This window comes from Bubalus kerabau, chromosome 10 (genome assembly GCF_029407905.1).
Source record: "Bubalus kerabau isolate K-KA32 ecotype Philippines breed swamp buffalo chromosome 10, PCC_UOA_SB_1v2, whole genome shotgun sequence".
Taxonomy (NCBI): domain Eukaryota; kingdom Metazoa; phylum Chordata; class Mammalia; order Artiodactyla; family Bovidae; genus Bubalus; species Bubalus kerabau.
The window spans coordinates 24555922-24573487 of record NC_073633.1 but is presented as its reverse complement, the minus strand read 5'-3'; the positions used below and the strand labels follow the sequence as shown (position 1 = coordinate 24573487).

The 17566-nt window shown below is 41.9% G+C and overlaps 1 protein-coding gene across 4 annotated transcripts in view; it reads left to right on the top strand.

Annotated features, from left to right (window-relative positions):
* The window catches only part of NPTN (neuroplastin), a 64303-nt gene that overhangs the window by 39116 nt on the left and 7621 nt on the right, over positions 1–17566 (top strand). For 2 of the 4 annotated variants that reach the window (XR_008698985.1, XR_008698984.1), the window contains exons 4-7: positions 1204–1298; positions 12232–12365; positions 15467–15740; positions 16039–16132. Coding sequence is in view for 2 of the 4 variants with exons in the window: in XM_055536936.1 (XP_055392911.1) it covers positions 1204–1298; positions 12232–12365; positions 15467–15740 (503 nt within the window). In the remaining 2 variants the exon portion in view is untranslated. The remainder of the gene's footprint in view (positions 1–1203; positions 1299–12231; positions 12366–15466; positions 15741–16038; positions 16133–17566) is intronic. The other 2 variants (XM_055536936.1, XM_055536937.1) reach the window with 1 other exon arrangement.

Below are 17566 nucleotides of genomic sequence, written 5' to 3'. Positions count from 1 at the left end.
TAGCATTTTTGCACATGTTTGGGGCAGCGGTGTATGTAGGCCAGTGTGCAGTTAGCTGATAAGAAGCTGACCTTCAGGACCAGGAAAGCTTGTTTAGGATCATCCTTCAGAATTCAGAAGAAGTATTGTTCTCATCACACACACTTTTCACAGTCCTTCCTTTCACTCTGCTTAACTTGGTCTGGATCTGTGCGTAGTTGTTTACTCTTGTTTGTGTTCATTCATTTTTCTACTGTAATCTAGGCACTGTGTTATGTGCTGGGTATAGAATTGTGCACCAAATTAACAATGCCTGTCCACATAGAACTTGGTCTATTGAGAAAACAGACATTCATCAAGCAATCACATAAATAATTAGACATTGTGATAAGTGCTGTGAAGGGTTACAGTGTAGTATGAGAGAATGTCAGGGAGAGGGATGTCATTTAGATTGGGGGTGAGAGGAAATGACATGTAAGCCAAGACTAATGGAAGAGGAGTTGGGGAGATGAAGAATAATGGGATGAGCATTCTATAGAACAGAGCATCTTTTGTCAGAGTTTTGAGCTAGGAACAAGTTCAGCACATTGAAAAACTGAAAAGAGACCTGTAGGGCTAGAAAGTGGCTGAGATGACACTAGGGAAGGGCCAGATCATGCAGAGCCCTGGCGTTCTAGCTGTACCTAAAAGAGTTGAGCTGCATCTCTGTGGCTGATGCTCTGATGGCATATTTTTTCCCCCCACTGATCCTATTCTGTTATTAGACTTACTGAAAAGCATGCTACTAAAATACAGGGTAGGAAAACAAACTCTAAAACAAACTCTTCAGGAAAGTGCAGAAACGGATGCTTTCTTTCTGCTCTTATTTATTTGACTGGAACCACAAGGTGAGCAAGAACTTTTGGTGATGGGCCCATCTTTTGTATCTAAGTGTAGATTTTAGTACTTTTTTACAGCTCTTTTGATTACTTTTTTTGTAGTGTATTTCTCCAATAGACTGAAATATCTTAAGGTTAGGGACCATCTCTGTATTCCTGGCACCTAGTAAGGAGTAAATCATTAATACACAGAGGGAGATTTTTGCTTATAGTTAGGAGGAAATGAGTTGCATGCAGGGGCACAATTTGGAGAGCAGGGTCCCTGGTTGCCCCTTTCATTCTCCTTTTATTGTGTATTTTGACTGTTCCCAGCTTCCTCACTTGATTTTTCTTCTCATCTCTGCAGGATCAATAAGCCGAGAGCTGAGGATTCAGGCGAATACCACTGTGTATATCAGTTTCTCAGTGCTCCTAAAGCAAATGCCACCATTGAAGTAAAAGGTACAACCCAACAGAGGCTGCGGCGTGAGCCTCTCACTCTCCTTCTGAGACACTGTCTTGGCTTGGGCTTCCAGTCTTCAAGCTTTCTTGTTTTCATTATGGGAGGCAGTATATAATGTTATGGTTAGGACTGAAGGCTCAGGAGCTCAACTGCCTGGGTTTAAATCCAAACCCCATCATCTAGCTGCATGACTGTGGCAAGTTATTTAACTTCTCTATGCTTCTGTTTTCCTCTCTTTTAAAACCTACCACATGGCACATGGGTTGGTTAGAGGGAATAAATAAGTTGAAGTTGCTGTTTTTGTAGTTCAAAAAATACTTCAGTGTTGGCAGCTTCATATGGTTCATCCTTAGGTAAAGCTCTTAGAATAGTGCCTTTTAAGTATTATTGTGTAGTTATCTCCAGTGTGCCAGCAGGATTTGGCAAAGTACAGTGTGCAGGGTGAACATAAACTATTTGTAGATAATTCATTAGAATTTTAATAGAACCTCTGGGTGCATGGCATCTAAAGATGAGATTGTAGTTGAAAGTTGCACGGAAGGCCAATAGAACTGTAAAAGAGTTAGAGCTAACTAACATTTAACCCAACTTTCTTGTATTATTTCAAAGAAGCAACTGAGACCCAGAAAAGTGACACTGGTTCTGTGTCATACCATCAGTTTGTGGCAATGCTATGATAGCATGGAACTCAAGTCGTGACTCCCATCGTCACGTTTTTCCATTTTATAAAATGACCATGGAGAGGCAGGGCTACTGTTTGAGGTCAGACTAAAGAGATGAGGGTATTTTCCAGGCCTTTTCATTTTTGCTTAGAAAGGACCCAAACTTGTTGTCTAAATCTATAGGGTGACCTCTAGAAACTGGAAAAATAAATTTAGGAAATGGGAATGGCCTATATGTAGCAGGTATTCAGCTTTTCCTTAATTTATAGCAGGTATTCAGATTTTCCTTAAAATATTTGGAAGATTAAAAATTTGGACTCAGAAAAAAAGCTTGGACACAGTCAAAGTTTCTATTACATGGTGTTACTAAATGAAAGTAGTGTCTTGGTGACATTTGCTCTGACTTGTGTCCTTGTTGACGTAAGGATGGGCAGTGCCTCTAGTGGCTAGATTGAATTCTAAATGCCTGCAGGGATTGAGTCACAGTGGCATGGTTACAGCCCACACAGACCAGAGAACCTTGGATTAGATTAACTCCATGGCTTTTCTTTGAGAGATCTGGGTTTATCTTTGTTTTTAAAGAATGCCATATTTGTTCAATGTAGGATGAAGGTGTGAGAAAACCGTTTTCTCTAAACCAACCAAGGGCCCTTCCCCACCCAGATGAGCTACATGAGTAGATGTTTGACTCCTCTGTAAAGAGAGTTAAGGCCCTGCAACATTCCAGACTGAGCCTTTGGCACAAAGTTCAAGTGCAGAGGAAACAGATCAGGACAGGTGAGGGAGGGAAAGTGGTGTGTCTAGTTAATCAAGCTCTCCAAGTCTAAAGAATAAATTACATACAATTGCAAGTCCTGACTAACTCTGATCATATTGATTAGGAGTTAATGATTTCTATGCAGCACTTTCAAGAATGGAGAGAGGTTATTTTTCCGTTGGGTGGCTGCTTGAGAAGGTGGGGTTCAGATGCCCCAGAGGCATTTTTCCTCACATTCTGTTTGGCAGGGAAGTGGTCTGGAAGCTGCAGGCAGGAGTGTCTTCTGACAGCATACACATTATCTCACCATAATGAAGGCATGTCCTGTGCTCTGTTGCATTTGTACTGTACAGTAGTCCTGTGAGGAGGATTGGGCAGGTGGTATTAACATCCTAATTTTAAAGAAGTAGACCTTAAGAGAATTCTGTTTTATATAATGCTAAAACATATTCTGTAACTAGCTTGGGCAGATATGTTAGTCTGTTAAGAAAATTCATATGGAGTTCTAGTTATTCTCTCTTCCTACTCTCCCTTGACACCTGGATGGAAAACAGCTGAACACTTAATGTCTTTCGGGTTAGGGATAGTTTGGTCTGGTAAAGCCTGAACATTTAACTTTTCTTGTGTAAGTTTAAAAAGGTTTTCCATAGACCCAGGATCATATTTGAAACTAGCTCCTGATTGTGGTTGGGGTAGAAAATTGCCTTGAATTTAGAGCAGTGTGTGTGTTATTCCCAAAGCATTTTCATGTAAACTCGTGTTTTGTTTTGTTTTTTCCTCAGTTCCACTAGGGTGGGATAAGAGACAGTTATCTTTTTATAGCTATAATGATTTATAAAAACTCTACTAAGTAATAGGCAAGAGGTGGTGGTACTCAAGAACAGAGAAATTCAGGGGATTTTCAGGAAACGTAAGTGACCTCTGCCAAAAGGAGATTCATAATCTTCATTTGTGGTTTTAACTAAATTGGCATTTAAGGGCAATATAATTCGGCCCATACATATATATTTTGTTAGCACTTAGTCTACACTCAGACCCCTTCTTCCCCATCTGGCTTTCCCTGCAGTTGAGAACTTCCCAAGGTGTTGTTTGTCCTCAGCCCTGTGGGGAGTTAAGGACTTAGACTAGCCAGGGACAAGGCATTGTATGTCACATGACCAAATCATGAGTTACTTGTTATGTACAAAAGAAAAGGCTGAAGGAACCACAGGGAGGGACACATATTTGGAAACAGATCTGAGGTGGCAGTGCTTTTCTACCTTAATCTGTAGATCCCTGTTGAGAAAGGAATTTTGGGGATGATTGTATATACATGTAGTAGGGAAGGCCTTGCTCCTGAAGTAGGGTTTGTTCTTTCTTTCTCTTTTTTCAAAGGACAAGCATGAGGCACAGTGTAAACAAGAAGATACTATTACTGTTGAGGATTACATTTCTTAGGTATTTGGCAGGTGACCCGAGCAGATGCTGGGGGAGGAAGATGAAGCAGGGCTGGCCAGGGGGAGAGGGAACAGTGATGACTAGACCTTATAGGATGACCTCTGTCCTATAAACGGCCTGTCTTGGGATCTTCTCCTTCCTTTTTGAGCCTTTCAACTCCTCAGGGTCTTCTGTCTTCCAGAGACTCCTTAGCCATACAACATTTGTGAATGAATAGATGTTGGATTTTCTGTCCCTGAAAATTTTCAGCTTTTCTAGTGCTTATTCCCTCTCTTTTCATCTTACTTGCTTTTCTGAAATTAAAAAATGTGCTCACAAAAGCAAGTTAAAATTTTCTATGTAGTTTACAAAGTTGAAAAAATACCTGTCATGACTCCCAGACCCTGTCCTCACCCTTTTAATCATTTTGATTAATCCAACAAACGAGTTTGAGTTTTATTGCTGTTTTTGGAAAAAGATTTTGGTGGTCTTCAAATCCTCTGCAACAGACATGCCATCACCTCTTGTGAAAGGTCCATCCCAGCACCAAGAAGGTTTGGGTCTGGTGTCTTATTAAGCCCATCATTGTGTCTTGCTGCTCATTGGGCATTTTAAATGAGTTCAATCTTTTGGTGACAATGAGAGCCAAGATTGATCTTGTTTTTCTTGTCCCTACTCATTAGTTTTCTTTCTGTTTGAATCTTATGACTAAATCTTAGGGTTTCTGTGAGTGACCTTGTCCTGACTCCCTGCTTCTTATGCCATTGCATGGATTTATGACTGATAATATCAAAGTTCAAACTGGCTGAGGCAGACTGTATGGTGATGGTGACAAATACCATTATTAAGAGTAATAATACATCTCTCACATTTGTACAGCACTTACAGCATGTAGAGTGTTTTTGTGCTCATTTGTTTGTTTGACGGGCAGCTAGTTTGACAGGTGAAGATGCTTTGAGGTTGTGTCATGGTTAAGTTCAAGCTGATGTCAAAGCTGGTTGTCTCAGAATTGCCCTGACTTGAAAAGTCTCTGAAAGCAGAGCTGCTTGAACATTTTGGACATCAACCATAGCCCAAATAACCATACCTATTCGTTCTTTTCCTCTCTTCAGGGTGCTACCCTGACCTACTTTATTGTTAAAAGATTAAGAACAGCTAACGTTACTGCTTGCTTACTGTGTGCTAGGTACTGTGCCAAGTACATTACTTGTCCCGCTCCTCTCTTGTAGTCTTCACAACACTCTGAGGTAAATGCCATTATTCTCTCTACTTTCCAGGTGAGAAGATTGAGGCTCAAGGGCATTGATTGACTTGCTCAATGTGACAGTCAACCAGCGGAGCCAGCGTCCTCACCCAAGCACTCTCATGCCACAGCACATGTTCCTAAGCGTTATGCCACACTGCTGTGTTCAGAGCATATTAAATAACAATGTAAAGGTGTTGACTGGGAGAAGAAATGGGTTCTAATCCTGACCCTGCTTTTAAAAACTTTCCATGACCCTGACTAGTCATATTCCTTTTTTGGGCCTCAGACTCTCCAAGTATATGATGAAGTAGGCTGAGGTAGATGATCTTGAAGGTTCTATAAGGCTCTAAAGGTCTGTGGTTTCCTTATATGGACACAGATGAGAAGCTGGGTTAGTGAAGGAAGTGATTCCTAAGCTTCTTTTCCTAATAGTGACTGTCAGGTTCTTAACCAGTGCCCCCTGTACTTCCAAACATACATCTCCCTGCCTCAGACACTCCCTCTAATCCTCTCAGACACTGAGGCCAGGAAAGGTGTTATAGCAGTGGTTCCCAAACTTGATTTCAAAGTTATGAAATGTGGCCTAGGCATCAGGCTTATTAAAAGCACTCCAGATGATTATAGTGTCTTAGTGGAGACTTCAGTGCCTCCTACCCAGTGGTTTCACCTGCAGGAAAAAGAAAAGCCTCGTCCGCAGAAGGCAGCACTAGTCCCAGACTGCTCTAGTCTTCACAGTCAGTGATGAATCTACTCTGTATAATTATTGAGCCAAAAAGCCAACATCTTTCTTGCTTCTGTCTCGGCCATCTTGTATTGCTTCTTGGGCTTGGCCCTTAGCTAGCAGTAGATCTTAACTCTCTGTCTACCTTCAGCCAAACTTCTGTTTTTGCCTATAGAAAATTTGAGGTGTCTCTGGGATTTGATAGGTTGCCTGAAGGAAGCAGAGAGACCATCTCTACAGTATTAGTGTGTTGTATGATGAGACACTGTACAGTATCTTTTAAGGATGGAGTTTCTCTGAAAATGAGTGGCAAGATTATGAATTTGCTTTGAAAAATGAGCACTAAATGAGCAGTGCAGGTAAGGGGCCCCATACCTTGATCCCTGTCTCAGCTCTGTTGTATTAACTTTATTTAACCTTCAGTTCAGTTCAGTTGCTCGGTTGTGTCCGACTCTGCGACCCCATGGACTATAGCATGCCAGGCTTCCCTGTTCATCGTCAACTCCCAGAGCTTACTCAAACTCATGTCCATCAAGTTGGTGATGCCATCCAACCATCTCATCCTCTGTCATCCCCTTCTCCTCGTGCCTTCAATCTTTCCCAGCATCAGGGTCTTTTCAGACGAGTCAGTTCTTCGCTTCAACTAAAAATACCTCCATTGCCTAAGTTGACACTCTGTACATCCACCAGCCTAGCAGAGAAGCTGATGTTTTTCTCTAAGTGCCTGCAGCTTAGGCAACAGAAGGTACTGAGGAGCATGCCTTTGTCCTCAGCCAAAGGCCCAGATAATGGGATTGGGTCAGGTATTGGTAGGTAACTTAAGACTTGGAACCCCAGTGTTGCCATTCATCAGGACCCTGGAAGGGTCCATCCAGTAATTCATGGGATTTAGAGTGTGTAGCTAAAAAGGCCAGATCATGAGTTAATTTCCAAGTGGGTCTGTGATCTCTTTTAAAGATTCATTACTTCTTTGCTACCTAATCTGTGCCTTCTTGAAAAAGTAAAGTGAAGTAAGCAGTATTTGCTCTGTTCAACTCCTCAGACCTACCTGCAGACCAACAGGACCCGATTAAGTAGTTCCTTATTAAATGGCAAGCCCATATAAGGCGAGGCACCATAATCAATATAAATAGGCCATTATTCAATATAATTTGTCAGTATCTGACATGAGTAAACTTTATTAGAGCTATAAATGAGAGTCCTGTTTATATCAGCAAACAGGGAGAAGATGTAATAGTCAGCATCTCTTTGATTTCTTAGGACTCATAACACCTGCCTTAGCCTAAATTTTTCCTGGCTGAAAATGAAATTTAAATATTTATTTTTGACACTGGGCTCTAATAGTGTGCTAGATTGATAGAGAGATGTAAATTAATCCTCATAAGACCTCTGTGAATTGTGAGTATTTTATTCTCATTTTACAGAAGTAAATACTGAAACTCAAAGGATTTTAAATGACCCACCTTGGATTACTCAGTAATAAAGCCTCAATAGAGCCAAATTTCTCTGAAGTCCAAGATGCTTTACATTATACAGTAGTTAAATTATAGCAAATAGATCCGTCCCTCTTTGGGTCTAGAGTGTTCTAATACATCTGCAAGCAAAGATAACATTTGAGATTGTTTGCTTTGCAGTTACCAGTAATGCATGTTGTATATTTTTATTGTTTGTGGACTCTGTTCTAGTTTGGTTTATTTCCCATTCTGTTTGGTAAAGAACAAAGAACATGGCCTCTGGAATCAGACATCCCTGAATTTGGATTTTGGCTTTACTTTTTATTAGCAGTATAATTTTAGATCTTAAATAACTTTACCAAACTTAAATTTTCTAATCTATAAAAATGGGGTAATATCTGCATCATTGGGTGATTATATTAATCTGTTGCTGCATAGTACAGAGAAGGCAGTGGCACCCCACTCCAGTACTCTTGCCTGGAAAATCCCATGGCAGCCCACTCCAGTGTTCTTGCCTGGAGAATCCCAGGGATGGTGGATCCTGGTGGGCTGCCGTCTATGAGGTCACACGGAGTCGGACATGATAAGCGACTTAGCAGCAGCAGCGGCTGCATAATAAGTTATCCCCAAAATCAGTAGCTTAAAACAACAAATACTTATTACCTCACAGTTTATGTGGGTCAGGAATTCTGGAGCAGATTAGTGGGGTGGTTCTGACTCAGGGTCTCTCAAGTTGTTGGCTGGGGCTGGAGGATCTGTTTCCTAGATGACTGCCTCAGTGACTGTGCAGAAGGCCTTAATCCCTCACTATGTGGGCCTTTCCATGGCCTGTTCGAGTGTCTTCCTAGTATGGAGCTAACCTCCCCCAGAGTGTGTGACCAGGAGAAAGAGAGAAACAGCATATGTGTGCACAGAAAGCCACTTTGTATTTTGTGAACTAGTTTCCAAAGTTGTACACCTTTTTATATATATATACATACATATTTAAAAAACATTTTATAAATATATGTATGTATAACATATGCTATATTTTATTCTTTAGAATCAGGTCACTAAGTCCAGCCCACACTCAAGGGGAGGGAAATTAGGCTCCACCTCTTGAAGGGAAGAATATCAAATAATTTGTGAACTATTTAAGAGGTAGACTTTGTGCCCTAAGAGTCCCCTTCTTTGACCACTGCTGACATGTGTTCTGAGAGTTCAGTTACCTTTCTTGCTGTTAGTCTGCCATCTAGCTCAGCTGGTGGGGCAAGAACAGGCTTTCTGATTGAGCAGCTCCCCTAAAGAACAGAGAGAAGTGACCTACTTCATTGACCCAAAGGCTGAAGTGATAGTTGTTACAATCATTCCTTATAAGGGTAAAATGATGTAACCTGCGTTAATTTCCTGTCTGCCTAGTGTACTAGTGATACTTCAACCAATCCAAGGGTGAATAATCAGGGCATTTTTCTTTTGAGTACATTAGGAAGAGGGGATATTATTCCTAAGCTTCACTCAGTATTCTTTGCCGAGTTGAGAAAGCAGCAGTAGATCTAACCATGAAAACTTGCAGGCTTTACTCTGTAAACAAGGCCAACAAAGGGCGGGGGGGGGGGGGGGGGGGGGGAGGGCCGCATTAAGTTCCTATTGTCTCTGCATCTGATAGCCTTTAAGGCACCTTCCCATCCGTAAATAGAAGCCTCTGTAGAATCTGGAGTAGATGAATGAAAGGAGGGTGTGGTGTTTTCAACCTGAGCACCAAGGCAGGAGTGAAAGACCAAAACCCAGGTCTTGGTCTTCAAGAATAGTAGCTTTTTAGACTGTATAGCCATAAACCAACTCAGGTTTTAGCCTTCTAAGTTGTTCTTATGTATAATCTTGGGGATGAGTCTCCAGGGCAAAATCTGAGGTTGCTGAATTCACAGCACTATTGGAATTAGTCAAGTAAGTGAAAGTGAAAGTCATTCAATCGTGTCGGACTCTGTGACCCCATGGACTATTGAGTCCATGGAATTCTCCAGGCCAAAATACTGGAGTGGGTAGCCTATCCTTTTCCAGCGATTCTTCCTGACCCAGGAATCGAACCGAGGTCTGTTGCATTGCAGGCAGATTCTATATCAACTGACCTAACAGGGAAGCACTTAACTGGGCCAGAGTAAATAGAGTTGAGTATTCTCTGTGGGGCAAGGGAGAATGAAAGTGGGAAAAAAACATCACATGTAAGCTGATTTCTGAAAGTTATATCTCAACCATTTCCCTGAGCTCTGGACTTGATATTCAGCTGCCTACTTGACAGCTTCACTTGGATGTTAAATAAGTCCTACACTTAACATTTCCTAAACTTTGAACTCCTGTTTTTTTACTACCATCATTGCTCTATCCCTAAGCAAAACAAAATAAAAACAAACCAACAACAAAAAAATACCCATGCTAATTCTTCTGCAGTCTTCCTCATCTCAGTAACTGGCAATTCCATTCTTGAAGTTACTCAGACCAGAAACACTGGGGTCATGCTTGGCTCCTTTTTCTCTCACTTTCTACATTCAGTCCGTTAACAAATGTATTAACCTATAAAATATCCAGAATTCCTCCCTTTTACTGCTGCTGCCCTCATCCAAACCTCCCCCTCCCCCTTTGTGGATTGCTTTCAGAACCTCCTAATTGATCTTATTTCCACTATCCTCTCTCTACAATTGTTGTCCACATAGTAGCCAGAGGGAGCCTGGTAAAACACACAGATAATTTCATACCTACACTTAGTATTCACCAGTGGCTTCCCAGCTGACTTAGAGTAAATGCCAAAGTAATTTCATTGTCCTACAAAGTCCTATTCAATCTAGGCTCTATTCTCTGATTTAATCTCTTACTATCATCCCCTTGGTTATTGTTTCAGCCAAATTCCTCCATGCTCTTCGTTACATGTAACAAGCACACTTCTGCCCCAAAGCTTTTGCTTTTCCCTCTACTTGGAGTGTTCTTCCTGCAGATACATGTGGCTTACTCCTTTATTTTTTTCATGACTCTGCTAAAATTCACCTCATCAGAAAGGCCTTCCCCTGCCACTCTGTGACAAATCTGGCATATAATCAGTGCTCAGCAAATGTTTGTCCAATGAATGAAACATACTAGAGGTACAATGTGGTAGCTCTTCTGCTTATTGTGTCTCCCTGCTCCCCCATGATGGTGTGTTAGTATGCTGTGGAGCTTGCTCCTTGGAGTGCTTAAGAGGTTCTTAATATTTACCGACTGCAGAAAGCTCTGAGGAAGAGTGATCAGGTTAAACATTAGGCCTGAGAGGTGACTGATTCACTGTGGGAGAAATTTGGGATGTTGAGAACTTGAGCCCGCCTGACTCATTCCCTTCTGTAGTGAGGAATTGTGCCTGGGAAAACAAAAAGACATTTCCTTTATAATATCCTGTCTGGAAAACACCTCACACTGAGTGGTAATGACCAGGCTTTCATTTGGCAGGTTGTAGAGGTGGCTTGGGGCCTTGCTCGTTCTTTTCCTATCCAGGTGCCTCAGGAAGTGGTCTAGGAAGCACAGTCTGAGAGGAGCAGGACATTGGATTATTTTTAAGCCAAGAAAAACCAAGCCAATCAGAAGGAAAACATGGGATTCAGTCTCAAAATGACATCTATCTGTCTATGCAAGACAATGAATGTAGGCAGGGGCTAGAAATAACTCCATCTGATAATGGGTATAAAATTCAAGCATAGAATAAATAACTCACAAAACTGGAATTTGGACCAGGCGTATTGATTCTCTTTCCCATTTTGGCCAACAAAGTGATGTCTGGCCTACTTTGAGTTTTATTGCTTTCAGATTAGTAGAACTGATGTGGTAAGGTGGGAATTTATAGTTAAGATCAAAGAAGGCCAAATTCAAAGAATTAGCTCTCATCTCAGGCTTCTTGGGTCCTTGAACTTTATCTAATATTTAAACCACATATGCTGTTTATTTCTTCCTAAATGATCATGAAAAGCAGAGACCAACAGCTTCCAGCATGTCTAGAAATTTCCCCAAGATTTGGTTCATTGAGATAACTGCAAATCAGGTGTATAAATCAGATTCTTAAGTCGTTAAAACAACCTCATAAGACACTGGTTGACTTTCTTGTTCATTTCTTTCTTCTCTTGTGAAGACTAGTTTGCTGGATTTCCTCTTTTCTGGGAGAGCCTTGGCTATTGATATTCTTGGGTAGCTTCTCTAAGCATTCATCATTCGTTGCTTTTATATACCTTACAGTAGGACTTGATTTTAGGTGTTTGATCTCAAGGCTCTCTTAACATAATGTATAGCATTTGATATAATACATAATTACTGCTCATGCAGGTGTTGTGAGGAAAAAAACCATGACTGGCAGAGAAGATAATAACTTCTGTTTGCATTTCTTTAAAGGATGGCTTAATTTATGCAGTTGCACCTGTGTTGTCTTCCAGTAGGTTGTAGAACCACCCATATTATTAGTAGAGCTTCACATATAGTAATCCTGGTACCTGCTTTGGTGGGTGGGAGGTTAGGGCATGGGATTGGTTCCATTGCTCTGTTCTGACCTGAAATGCATGTTATCAAAGCTGAATATGAGGGTGGGTTTAAAGAGTGACTAAGAAGCAGGGCTCTGAGCCAGTATTTGGGGCTTTGTATCCTGTTCAGCATAGGCTCCCATGGTAACTGCATTCAACACTTTCTCACAGCTGCTCCTGACATCACTGGCCATAAACGGAGTGAGAACAAGAATGAAGGGCAGGATGCCATGATGTACTGCAAGTCAGTTGGCTACCCCCACCCAGAGTGGACATGGCACAAGAAGGAGAATGGTATGCTCGTGGTGAGTAGGAGGCAGCCCTGGTCCTCTATATGTGGGTGTCTGTGGTTGCTGGAGTTTCTCCTGGGGTGCTCCAGACATCTGGACAAGTTTCTGCAACCTGCCATACTAGCTGTCATGGCTTGGGTCACCCTTTCTGGGGTCATAGTTATATCATGAATTTGAAGGGCACTGATAGTCTCTGCTTAGCATGGAATCCCGACATGAATTTATTAAAGCTGTCTGGTAAAAGGCTTGGCTGTTTGCCTTCAAGATAAGACACCAAGAAGAGCTAACCCAAGTCTTAAAATTTTACTATTATTCTAGTCCATTTATCCTAGAGAAAATATTGTTCTTGTGGTCTTAATGTATTTTTCTTGATTTTTGGGAAAGGCAAGGCAGTAAGAGCAGTTAATAGTATTATATATTCCCAAAACATATTAAATTACTGATTAGGAATTGAGACAATCTAAGGAGGCCCACAGGCAGCCTTAGACATCGGAAATCTGACAGTATCTGCTCCAGAAAAGGTCAGAGGAAACATCTTTTCCAATCTGTGGGATGACTCCTGATGGTATTGGGAGAGTCAAAACTTTAGACTCTTGATTAATGCTTGACCAATCTCCTGTTCTCTCAGATGGGATGTCATACATTCCTCTCCAGGCTTTGTATGCCTAGAACTCTACTTTTCAGGCATCCTCGTTGATTGTCAGTCTTCAGAATCAGAAGGGACCCTAGAGATCATGTAATCCAGGTTCTTTAGAAAGATTATAAATACTAACCAAGGTAAATTGGTGGTGGAACCACAAAAGTTTCTTCCATATGATAGTACTTTAAAAATACCCTTTGAAATTATAAGCAAGGTGAAAAGACAGCTCTCAGAACGGGAGAAAATAGGAAATGAAACAACTAATAAAGATTAATAAATTAATCTCCAGAATATACATGGCAGCTTACACAGCTCAGTGTCAGAAAAACAACCCAGTCAGAAAGTGGGCAGAAGAACTAAACAGACATTTCTCCAAAGAAGACATAAAGATGGCTAAAGAACACATGAAAAGGTGCTCAACCTTGCTTATTACTAAAGAAATGCAAATCAAAACTACATTGAGGTATCATCTCACACTGGTCAGAATGACCATCATCAAAAAAGTCTACAAGCAGCAAATGCTGGAGAGGGTGTGGAGAAAAGAGAACCCTCTTGGCATTGTTCGTGGGGATGCAAACTGATAGAGCCACTATGGAAAACAGTATGGAGATTCCTTAAAAAACTAGGAATAAAACTATCATATGACCCAGCAATCCCACTACTGGGCATGTACCCTCAGGAAACTGTAATTGAAAAAGACACATGTACTCCAGTATTCACTGCAGCACTATTTACAATAGCTAAGACATGGAAGCAGCCTAGATGTCCATCAACAGATAATGGATAAAGGAACACATTTGAATCAGTTCTAATGAGGTGGATGAACCTAGAGCCTATTATACAGAGTGAAGTCAGTCAGAAAGACAAATATCATATATTAACACATATATGGAATCTAGAAAGATGATACTGATGATCCTGTTTGCAGGACAGCAGTGGAAACACAGACATAAAGAACAGACTTATGGTCACAGAGAGGGAGGGAGAGGGTGGGATGACTTGAGAGAGTAGTATTGAAATATATACATTATGTGAAATAGATAGCCAGTGTTAATTTGCTGTATGATGCAGGAAATCCAAAGGCTGGTGCTCTGTGACAACCTAGAGGGGGTAGGATCCAGAGGGAGGTGGGAGGACGGTTTAGAGGGAGGGGACATGTGTATACCAATGACTGATTCATGTTGATGTATGGCAGAAACCATCACAATATTGTAAGGTAACTATCCTCCAGTTGAAAATAAAATTTTAAAAACCCTTTGAAGGCTTGTGGACCAAAGATCATAAGTGAGAAATGTGGAATTAGTGAATGAGTAGAGCAGGAGTTAGAGGAGTTGGCAGCTTTTCAAATCCTAGGGTTGAAGTTTCACAGAATAACTCTTAATTTTGAAGGCTATTAATTTCTCATTTTAGCAAAACCCATACTTAAATGTAGACATGATATATGCTATAGCTAGACATCATTCTGGGGATTATATTTACCTTTCTTCTCTACTGTTTCTGGTTACCCTTTAGTTGCCTCATGTGAACTGACACAAGAGTCAGATTTTTCCCCTGCTAGTATGCCATGAGATCAGCGCTGCAAACCTGTTCCAGCTCCACCCAAGCCCCTGGTCATGCTCTCACCCCTGCCTTCCCACACATGCCTGGAGCATTCCTGTCTTGCTTGGTCAGCTCTCCTCTCCCACAATCTAGTTTAAATGTTAGCTCTTCTCCAACTTATCTTGACTCTTTCCAGCAGTGTCCACTCACTCAGTGCAGTGTGGCTGTATACATACCCTCTGTTGGCACTTCTTACATGTTCCTGGAACCATCCCTTTGGAGGTCTGGTTCCCTCTGGAGGTCATTTTTATGTCATGCTCTCCCTTTCTCACCTTCCTCTTATGTTAGATATAAAACATGTAGCATATATTCATAAATATCTCTTGACTAAACTTGCTTTTAACCTTGTAATTCTGAAAGGAAGTGGAAGTTATGAATTTCCTCCATTCTGACTAGTAGCAAGTTCTTAGCATTGTTTCTAGAGGAAGTTTAGGGAAACTTTCCAGAATTCACCAAGTGAGAAGTAGATGTGCTGAATCTGAAGTAATCAAATAGGCCTGATATTACTGGATACATACCTGACCATGGAGCTCACACCCTTTCTCCATCCTTGTTCTAGTTATGGAGTTCTTATCTGGTGTTTGGAACAACATCTAGATTAAGTCATCTTTTCTGGGTCTGCAGGGAAGGATGTCCCTTCATGTCATTAAAATTGGAGAGGTCCTGATTCTGCTAGAAGCTTACTGATTGGTTGTTGAGATTGAAGGGAAGTCGGTGATCAAGTATTCAAAGTTCCTTGGACAAAAATGACCCTAGACACTGCTCCCTGATCCCGTTCAGTGTTTTGCTAAGGATGGAGAATAGTCTCACCCTGTGGTGGGCACTAATTCACCTACTCTGATCTTTGTGTGTTCTCACTTTTTCTGCTTCTGACTAGGATATTGTCAATACCTCTGGCCGCTTCATCATCATCAACAGGGAAAATTACACTGAGCTGAGCATCACTAACCTCCAGATCACAGAAGACCCTGGCGAGTATGAATGTAATGCTACCAACTCCATTGGCTCTGTCTCCGTTGTCACCATCCTCAGGGTACGGAGCCACCTGGCCCCACTCTGGCCTTTCTTGGGAATTCTGGCAGAAATCATCATCCTTGTGGTGATCATTGTTGTATATGAAAAGAGGAAGAGGCCAGATGAAGTTCCTGACGGTAAGAGCATCCCTACAAAATAGTTGTAATGTTGGGGCTGGTTCCTTGGGGGTGGTTTCCAAGCACCCAAAGAGGACTATAAGGATGTTGGGATTTAGTCCCAAAAGGAGAGAAGGAAAAATTCTTATACTGGTTCCTCATTCCCTACCCCTAAGATTAGCCACTTTGAGCTATAATTACTAGCTCAGTCCTTCTATGTGGGTGTTCTTGAACCCCCGTCCCTTCTGCCCTTCAGGCCCCTTGTGGGGAATGGGCAGTTGTCAGTCTCTTTGTTCAGCTCTGTCCTCCTCCAATACAGATCATCAGGCAGATTGAGCTTGAGGAGAATCCAAGTCAAGCCTAGAAGCCACCCCAAGATCGCAGGCCACCTGGCCTTTTCAGGCAGATTTAAGGTATCTGATTGGTTGTCACATGGTTGCCTGGTATAGCCCCTATAGGTAACTGCGCCAGTCCAGTCAAACTGTTCTTGGGAAAAGCCATGGGAACAGGTCACCCTTTGGTTCCCTTGGTTGGCCCCTTCAGAAGGTTTTCAAGGTTCCTGGTGAAGCAGGCCCCTGCCATTTGGCATTTTTGTCTGTCTCACAAAGAATGGTGGAGAGCATCTGACGCATCACCACCCCCAGTTAAACAAATAGCTAAGCAGTACTGCCTGGCGTCCTTGCCCAAGGTGGCACTCTCAGGCTGGCCCAGGGTCAGAGAAGGGAGTGAACAATAGCAGCAGAACTACAGCCAATTGTTAGGCATTGGAAAGAACAAGAATCTTAGATTGATAGACATACTTAGAGTCAGAAAAGGTTATGGAAGTTTTTATGTTTTTTGTTATGGATATTCCATTTCTAACTCTGTGATTGTAATTGGTGGGGGAGACGACTGATTAAGACTTGCACCCATAGTACTTCAGATTCCTAACTAGCTCCGCAGCTCCATCCTCCAGCCCTATAACATCATCAGCAAAAACAAATAATTGACCAGCCAACCATGATCACTACTTGTCTGTCACTGATTGGACTGGAAGAGTGTGCCCCTAGAATCAGTGGAGGCCAGCTTTGGGTGACGGGGAGGATGTCAACTCCAGTCTGGCTCTTCTGGGCCCATGCTGTGTACTGGAATGCTGTGCCCTGCCCCAGAGAGCTGTCTGTGTTCTTGTGGCTGGCCAGCAGGATGCACTGCCTGCCATGTGTGTCAGTGGAGAATGCTAAGGGAGGTCTGGTGCTCCTTTAGAAAGAGTGCAGCCCTGAAGGCATGCCAGTGGCTTCAGGTTCTCTGGAAGGACATGTCTGAGAGCAGCAGCCACCTCTCCTTTTCCTCTTTGCTCAGCAGCTCCTCAGTCTCTTTGTTTGCACTTGGTAGAGGGAGGATTGTAGTGAGGTTGGTGACAAGGTGTTTTGTTGAAACTAACAGTGTATTTGGATTTCCATCCAAGTGTACATTTAGCAATGAACTAGATGGAGGAATGGGATGGACTCAGCTGGAAGCAGACGGGCCTTTGTAAATTCCTGGGCTTGTTCTGTGTAACTAAGAGTTTCCTGGGATTTTTTACTTTCCTTCTCTTGGGTCCACAGAACTGCTATTCTATGAAGTACAACTGCTTTCTTAGGCTTATCGTGTATGAGTAATGCTTGTTTCTCGAAATTTCTCTTTCTTATTACAAATTAGGACTTCCAAAGCAGAGTACCTATGTTTAGATCTGAGAGTAAAGGGGAAGAGTTGGCTGTCAGTGTGTTTCCAGTGTTGGCTTACTAGGAGTCGTTTTATCTCACTCCTGAAAAGAGCCTTTTCATTCCCTCTGAATGGTTTTGCTTTGTTAAATATCACCTTTCTTGGTT